The sequence below is a fragment of the Onychostoma macrolepis genome, chromosome 01, assembly GCF_012432095.1.
Source record: "Onychostoma macrolepis isolate SWU-2019 chromosome 01, ASM1243209v1, whole genome shotgun sequence".
In the NCBI taxonomy this organism is placed as follows: domain Eukaryota; kingdom Metazoa; phylum Chordata; class Actinopteri; order Cypriniformes; family Cyprinidae; genus Onychostoma; species Onychostoma macrolepis.
Window position 1 is genome coordinate 45,078,339 of NC_081155.1, and position 7,654 is coordinate 45,085,992.

The 7,654-nt window shown below is 33.1% G+C and overlaps 1 protein-coding gene across 3 annotated transcripts; it reads left to right on the forward strand.

Annotated features, from left to right (window-relative positions):
* Nucleotides 1–1,929: 1,929 nt before the first annotated feature.
* Nucleotides 1,930–6,565, forward strand: LOC131542513 (small integral membrane protein 11-like). Of its 3 annotated transcripts, none has more exons than XR_009271722.1 (4): nt 1,930–2,097; nt 4,790–4,999; nt 5,694–5,739; nt 6,200–6,364. XR_009271722.1 is itself a non-coding variant. In XM_058779279.1 (3 exons), exons 1-2 carry the CDS (start codon nt 2,083–2,085, stop codon nt 4,976–4,978), a joined length of 204 nt encoding a protein of 67 aa, XP_058635262.1. In that variant the 5' UTR covers nt 1,932–2,082; the 3' UTR covers nt 4,979–4,999; nt 6,412–6,565. The 3 variants fall into 3 exon arrangements, 1 of the variants encoding a protein (XP_058635262.1); XR_009271721.1 differs by lacking the exon at nt 6,200–6,364 and adding an exon at nt 6,412–6,561 and having other exon boundaries at nt 1,932–2,097; XM_058779279.1 differs by lacking the exons at nt 5,694–5,739; nt 6,200–6,364 and adding an exon at nt 6,412–6,565 and having other exon boundaries at nt 1,932–2,097.
* Nucleotides 6,566–7,654: the final 1,089 nt, after the last annotated feature.

The window sequence follows — 7,654 nt, forward strand, 5'->3', positions numbered from 1 at the left end:
ACAAACTCAAAGTCATAAACCTTTCACATGTAACTTTAATGCTCTAGCGCCACCTGCAGGCCTCCATTTCACTCTTGCTTAAAGTTGAAATTAAATTAAAACTGACCCTGAGTTTTCTCATTACATTACAGGAAAAATAAACACTCAGATGATCGTGCAGCACAAACGGGAGTCCAGAAACCACTTCAGTAATTAATTTGTAAGAACAAAAGTAATGCCTGCTGGTTTTTGTCACATGTTCACTCCACCTCACAGAAGATCTATTGTGTTGAGACTTGAGGCCTGGAGGAGGATTCAATTAAATCCGAGTAGGTGGACCATCTTCATCATGACAGCAGTTTGAGTGGGTGGCGGTTTTACAGTTTGCACATTTATGTTCGCATGTGAACGTGACATTTTAGACCCATGCATATTAGTGGGTGTTTCTGGCGTGTTTTGTCTCAGCTGAGTCAGTCAACACAAAGACAATCACTGATGACACCATTTACAACACATGGCATGAATAAACCCCAATCAGAGAAGAATCAAGGGCCTTTTTGTTTCAGAGAGGAGACTGAACTACAGTGTTGGTCAATCGAGGGCTCCAGCAGCAGCAGCAGGAAACCAAATGAAACATTTGCATGTCCAAAATATTTTTTTTTTCCAAGCAGCGCTGACATCATGGAAATTCAGAAACCTGAAAGGTCACGCTAACCATCTAAAACAACTTTATTTCTGTGCATGAGTGAAAACATGTCAGAGAGAGAGAGAGATGCAAAATCCACAGCTATTTTCCATATATTTACATAAATAAATTCACACACACACAAACTCTCACAGCCAATTCTAATGTTGTTATGCCCTCTAAAGGGTGCTCTAAAAACATACAAAAATGACATTAAAACAGACATTAAAAATATTTTCCAAAAATGTACATTGTGCATAAACCATTACACTATTATAATATAATATAATAATATATGTACTATTTTTCAGTATTTTAAATGGTATTTTCAGATTTATATTCAGAATTATTTACACATAATTCTCAAATATAATTTAATGTAATATATAAATATTATTTTTCAATATTTTAAATTAATTTCTTATATTTGTATTATTCCATTATTCCACACAACGCTCAAATATAATGTAATTAAATATGTCATAATATAATATTTCAATAAATATACTACAATTATAGCCTATATTAAATATAATTTTTTTTATATTTTAAATTGTATTTCATTTTTGTTTTCCCTATTCAGAGTTATTATAGCCTACATAACGCTTAAGGATATACATAAAACAGTATGATGAAACATTTATTCTAAATCCTTCTATAATGTTCTTCAGCTTTCTAGAACTGATCTGTCCCTTTAAAGGACCATCTGATTGGCTGCGTCGTTATTACGTGTCGTGGATGCGTTGCGGGATTGGTCATCTGGAGAATTGCGAGCATTGGGAGGCAAGTGTTGTCGACTAATAATTATTCGTATGAAACATAAAGTTTATTCTGCTAGGGGGAGCTTTATGGCACAGAAAGCCAAATCTCTCACTGAGCTGCATTCAAATCTCGGAGATTTATGTTTTTCAAACTGAGCTTAAAAATTACAATATTATAAACATTATGATCTATTAATTGCAATGATTTAGATCATTTAAAAAAATAATAATAATAATAAAAAAAAAAAAATATATATATATATATATATACACACACACACATTTTCAAAGCGCTGAGAAAACATGCACCACGTGCATGAGGTCTCCATAGACATAATAAATATTATGTACGTATTATATATCTATGATTATGTATTTAGTATGTCTATTCAGGTCACCCAGACCAATTTGAAACAACTTCCGGGCCGCTAAGCTCCTCCTACTTCAGAATTCGGTTCATGGTGATTTCCGTTCTAGCCGTTAATTCGGTTCGTATGTTCTAGACACGCCTCCAGAGGTCACTTTACTGACCCATGTGGCGAATAAATAGAAAAAAGCACGAGTTGAGTTTAGTGTTAGACGCCAATCAAATCAAAAGAAGAAGAAGAGTTTAGAGTCGCACAGATTTACCTTAATTCTACTGAATAAATCACCATCATGATCAACTGGAAGGTCAGTCGCATGCGGAACATTACGATATATTTGATGATAATAATATTGTGTCAGCTTTTTCTCGTTGACAGTACCTCGTCAGTAATACAGTCGCTACGTTAACGAAAAAGTACCATGGTAATACCATGTTTATGGACATTTACTATAGCAGCACCGCGTTATTGTAGTGCTACCATGGTATTCTTTACTGTACACTCAAGTGTGTGTCATATAGGCTACGCGTGTGTGTGTGTGTGTATATATATGTATATGTATATGTATGTGACCCTGGAGCACAAAATCAGTGATAAGGGTCAACTTTTCGAAATTGAGATTTATACACCATCTGAAAGCTGAATAAATCATCTTTCCATTGATGTATGGTTTGTTATGATTGGACAATATTTGTCTGAGATACAACTATTTGAAAATCTGGAATCTGAGGGAGCAAAAAAATCTAAATATTGAGAAAAACACCTTTAAAGTTGTCCAAATGAAGTTCTTAGCAATGCATATTACTAATCAAAAATGAAGTTTTGATATATTTACGGTAAGAAATTTACAAAATATCTTCATGGAACATGATCTTTACTTAATATCCTAATGATTTTTGGCAGAAAAGAAAAATGGATAATTTTGACCCATACAATGTATTGTTGGCTATTGCTACAAATATACCTGTGCTGCTTATGACTGCTTTTGTGCTCCAGGGTCACTTATGTACACGCACACTTGAGTGCTCATATACATCTGTCATGCATGCGTGTGTGTATGTGTGTGTGTGTGTGTGTGTGTGTGTGTATGTGGTAATACATGGTAATATAAACCAGTGTTTCTTTTTTTAAACAAAGTACTGTGGTGGTTCCATGCCATTTATATGATGGACTACTTACAAGAAAACAATGGTAGTACTATGGTCATTGTCTAATAACACAGTAAATTTTCAAAAATGTGATATTGTGTTAACATTATAATGGTATATGTCTTAAAAACCAAAGTACTTGTGTGTTTTTTTTAGTGTTTTTTTGAATGAGCAGCACTATAGTGAGCACTGATCACTGAATGAGTCTGCAGTGATGTAGTGTGTGTGTGTGTGTGTGTGTGTGTGTGTGTGAGAGAGAGAGAGAGAGCAGCTGCTCTTGTCATGCAGAAACACTAATAGCCCAGCAGACACGTCTAGATAAACCTCAAAACTGTGCTGGACGTGGGGGAAGGAAGGTCCCTGAAGTGATGATAATGCTTTAGGCCTCTACAAGTATCTGCTGTAGTCCGTACTGTGCCTTACAAACTTTTACCACGGTAATCATAGTTGGTTCCTACTATGCAGAACCTATATAAACATGCTTGTGTTTTCTTTAAGAAGCATTTCTGAAATACGATCTGGTCAAACTCAAACATTTCAAGTTTGTTCAAATGAATAGAAATAGAAACGGGTTCCGATTGATAATGACAGTAGAATGAATGTTTTTCACATTTCTTACATGAACCCGAAACCCCAACATATTGCAAAACTCCCTGATGTTTGTGCTGCTGTTCATTTCCTTCCTGTGAATGATGTCACTTCCTGCAGGATGATCTCATTAATTAGGATCTTTACAAAACAGATAAAAATAAGATGGGAAGTGATATTAAGGATTATTGAGGAAACTGATCACTAAATAACCATATTCACAAGAATGGTATTTGTGTCCCTGGAGCACAGAAGCAGTCATAAGCAGCACAGGTATATTTGTAGCAATAGCCAACAATGCATTGTATGGGTCAAAATTATTGATTTTTCTTTTATGCCAAAAATCATTAGGATATTAAGTAAAGATCATGTTCCATGAACATATTTTGTAAATTTCCTACAGTAAATATATCAAAACTTGTTTTTTGATTAGTAATATGCATTGCTAAGAACTTCATTTGGACAACTTTAAAGGTGTTTTTCTCAATATTTAGATTTTTTTGCTCCCTCAGATTCCAGATTTTCAAATAGTTGTATCTCAGACAAATATTGTCCGATCCTAACAAACCATACATCAATGGAAAGATGATTTATTCAGCTTTCAGATGATGTATAAATCTAAATTTTGAAAAATTGACACTTATGACTGGTTTCGTGGTTCAGGGTCACGTATGGGAATAGAATATTGGAGAAAGTAAAAAGAAAAATAATAGAAAACTACAGTATTGAAATTATTTTAAATTCACCTGTATGTTCACTGTGAGTGTCATTTTAATATTAGTTATATGCTATTATAGTATTTAATCATATTTTGATAAGCTTGTATTTTTTATTTTCATTTTAGTAATTTTGCCACATGCTTTTGTCGTTTTAGTTTAAGGTTTTGTTTTAAATGTTAAAAGTTTCTATTTGGCTTTAATTCATTTTTGTTTGTTTTTGTAATTTTACAAATTAAAATGATTTCAGTTAGTGGCCAAATCAGCATTTCAAATTTTCATTTAGGTTTAAGTTTTTCGTCTATTTCAATGACCAGTTTTTTTTTTTCTTTAACAGTTTGAGTTAACAGTAACAACGCTGCATCAAACAGAGAAGTGAAACAATGTAACAAATCATTTTTTCAGTGTGATTGCATGTTCAGTTATGATGATTTTCCAGTCGTAACTATAACGTCTAGTAATGATATGATGTGTATGTTGTGCTGTAATGGGATTTTTGTGTTGTTGTTGTTGTCATAACGGTGTGTGTGTGACTGTGTGTTGTCAGGCTCTGGATAACGTGCCGCTGCTGCTGTACATCCTGGCACTGAAGACGCTCGTGTTGTGTTTGGCGTTTGCTGGAGCGAAGATCTACCAGAGTAAGAAAGCAGACGCTGCTCTGAAACAGCAGACGGAGATGAAGAAGAAACTCGCTCAGCAAACGCAGGAGCTCATCGATGACAAGAAGGACGACTGACGTGATTTGTGGGAAAAACAGGTGAATAAATGAGTGTTTGACAGAACGTGAGCAGAGGAATGGCGGTGTGTTTAACCATAAAAAGGGCAAAACCATAAAGAGACATCAGAAAATTAATTTATTGCAAATAATACAATTTCATGATTCCTTTATTGTTTTTTTTATTTGATTTTACGGTAATTTCTGTATCCCCCAAGCTACGTCGCCCCTTTGAGGGTATAAATTCACTGAAAACAGAACACTTGTTTATCAATGCTTGTTACAACATGGTTGTAATTCCTGAACGCTTTGGTTGGTCTCTTTTTAAAGAAGACACATAGCAGATTATTGCTGACGTGAAAGCATTTCCAAATAAGAAAGTATAAAAAAGTTATAAAAGTTTACAGTAAAGATAATGCAGTATACTATTGTTAATTTATATTTTATAAAATTTTACACTTTAAAATTTCTATGAACTCAAAGCCATATGTCTAACCAAGTTATGTTCCAAATTTGAAGTTGATATCACAACAATTGTGGTTCCTATGAGATTTAGTTTGGGCACTATACCAAAAATAACCGCTGAGTTACACCCAAACTCTATTGAATCAATCATTTTCTGTCACAATATCACTTCTAATGATATGTGTTTTGTCAAAATTACAAAAATATTTGGTTTTCTAAAACACAAGAGACAAAATCACAGAGTCTATATATGTTTTTATACCCCTAAAAGGGCCACGTATCCACTGAGAAACCAACATTTAGAGATTACAAAAAAGGTAAGCATTTAATTCATAAAATTTCAATGTTAAGCTAATGATGAACAACGGCTTTTTAAACCAGTAAGTCCCCTCCAACATGTTTAAATATATTAAATTTTTCTAAATTGAGATTTATGCATCATCTGAAAGTTGAATAAATAAGCTTTAATAATAGTATAATATTTGTCTGAGATACAGCTATTTGAAAATCTGGAATCTGAGGGTGCAAATATTGAGAAAATCACCTTTAAAGTTGTCCAAATTAAGTTCTTAGCAATGCATATTACTAATCAAAAATGACGTTTTGATATATTTACGGTAGGAAATTTACACAATATCATCATGGAACATGATCTTTACTTAATATCCTAATGATTTTTGGCATAAAAGAAAAATCTGTAATTTTGACTCATACAGTGTATTTTTGGCTATTGCTACAAATATACCCCAGCGACTTAAGACTGGTTTTGTGCTCCAGGGTCACACAAGTGAACTAGATCAACTTTTATCTTTAAATGCTTCCTGGGAGCTAAACGTAAGTCACCTCATCTAAATATTCACAACAAACCCCCTTTCAAAATGAAACCAAGAAATACACTTTCACTGCTTTTCCCCACAGCTTCTCAGATGTTTGTATCCCTCAGGATACGTTGCCTCTTTTAGGGTTTTAATGCTGTGTTTGTGTTGCAGGAGTGCTGTCAGCGTGACGTGTGGATTCAGATTTTGAAGCGAAAGCCTCGACAACATGGACTGCTGCACAAGTCTTGCTTTTTATACACCTTTTTTATTTATTATCTCTGAAGTTTGTAAATAAAAATGTTTTTATATCTATATCAATTTATGCTGTGTGTTCATAATTGAAATGGTTCAGAATGATGGTATTCATTAATCAGACCAAAACAAAACAGTAGTGTATAATAAACCGGGTATAAAAGACATTTTTATGTGTACTGGCGTTACATAAAGAGTTTAGTGCATGAGCAGCAGGTGTCGCTGTACAGATCCTCTTGCTGAATGAAGACACTGTGAGCTGCGGAAATGAAATCTGAGCAGGACAAGGTTACATCGACCTGTTAACCAATACCTCATCGCTTTCTGGAAAAGAACCTGCTATAAATGACACTTAATGCACATGAAACAGAGTTTGACACGCTTGAGGTTTGAAACCTGGATAACCAAAACCTCAATTTATGAAATGTATATGAAAAATGAACAAATTTGAAAAATTAATCCCACCAAAAAGGATATATATTTTTATTTATTAAATAATGTAAATGAAATTAATAAAATATATATATATATATATATACACTTTTTAATTATTTTTTATTTTTTTAATATATACCTTTTTTATTTTATATTTAACATTTCTTAAATTTTAATTAATTAACATATAATATATAGAATACTTAACGTATAATAATTTTATTTTTTGTACTGGCTCATGATGCAAAAAATCTATGCATTATACAATATTTTTCTTTGCTTTGTGGTGAATTGTTCTTGAATTCTAAGAGTATTTCAGTTTTCAGGAACACACACGAGCACGTTTAGAAGAAGCTCTAGAAAGTTTAAAGCATCATTGCCTGATGTATTTTGCTGTCCTGACGTCATTCGAAAGCAATTTTAATTATGAAGCAGATCATTCTTAAGCTGCTGATCCTGCATTATCATGCAACAGCCAGCAATAGAGCGATTCTGAATCTGATGTTCGGTTGGTTCATATCAACATCACGTTTAATGAAATTTGAAACGAATGCTTAAAAAAAAACATTTTGAATATTTAAAATCTAACAATCAACAATTGTGTTTTTGTGCATAGCTTTGTTTCGCGTCTTTACACCTTTGATAAATGATTAAAAATGAATTTTCATCTTCTGTTAGTCAAAGACTTGGTTCAAACCACATGAATAAACACTTGATTCAGTTCTTT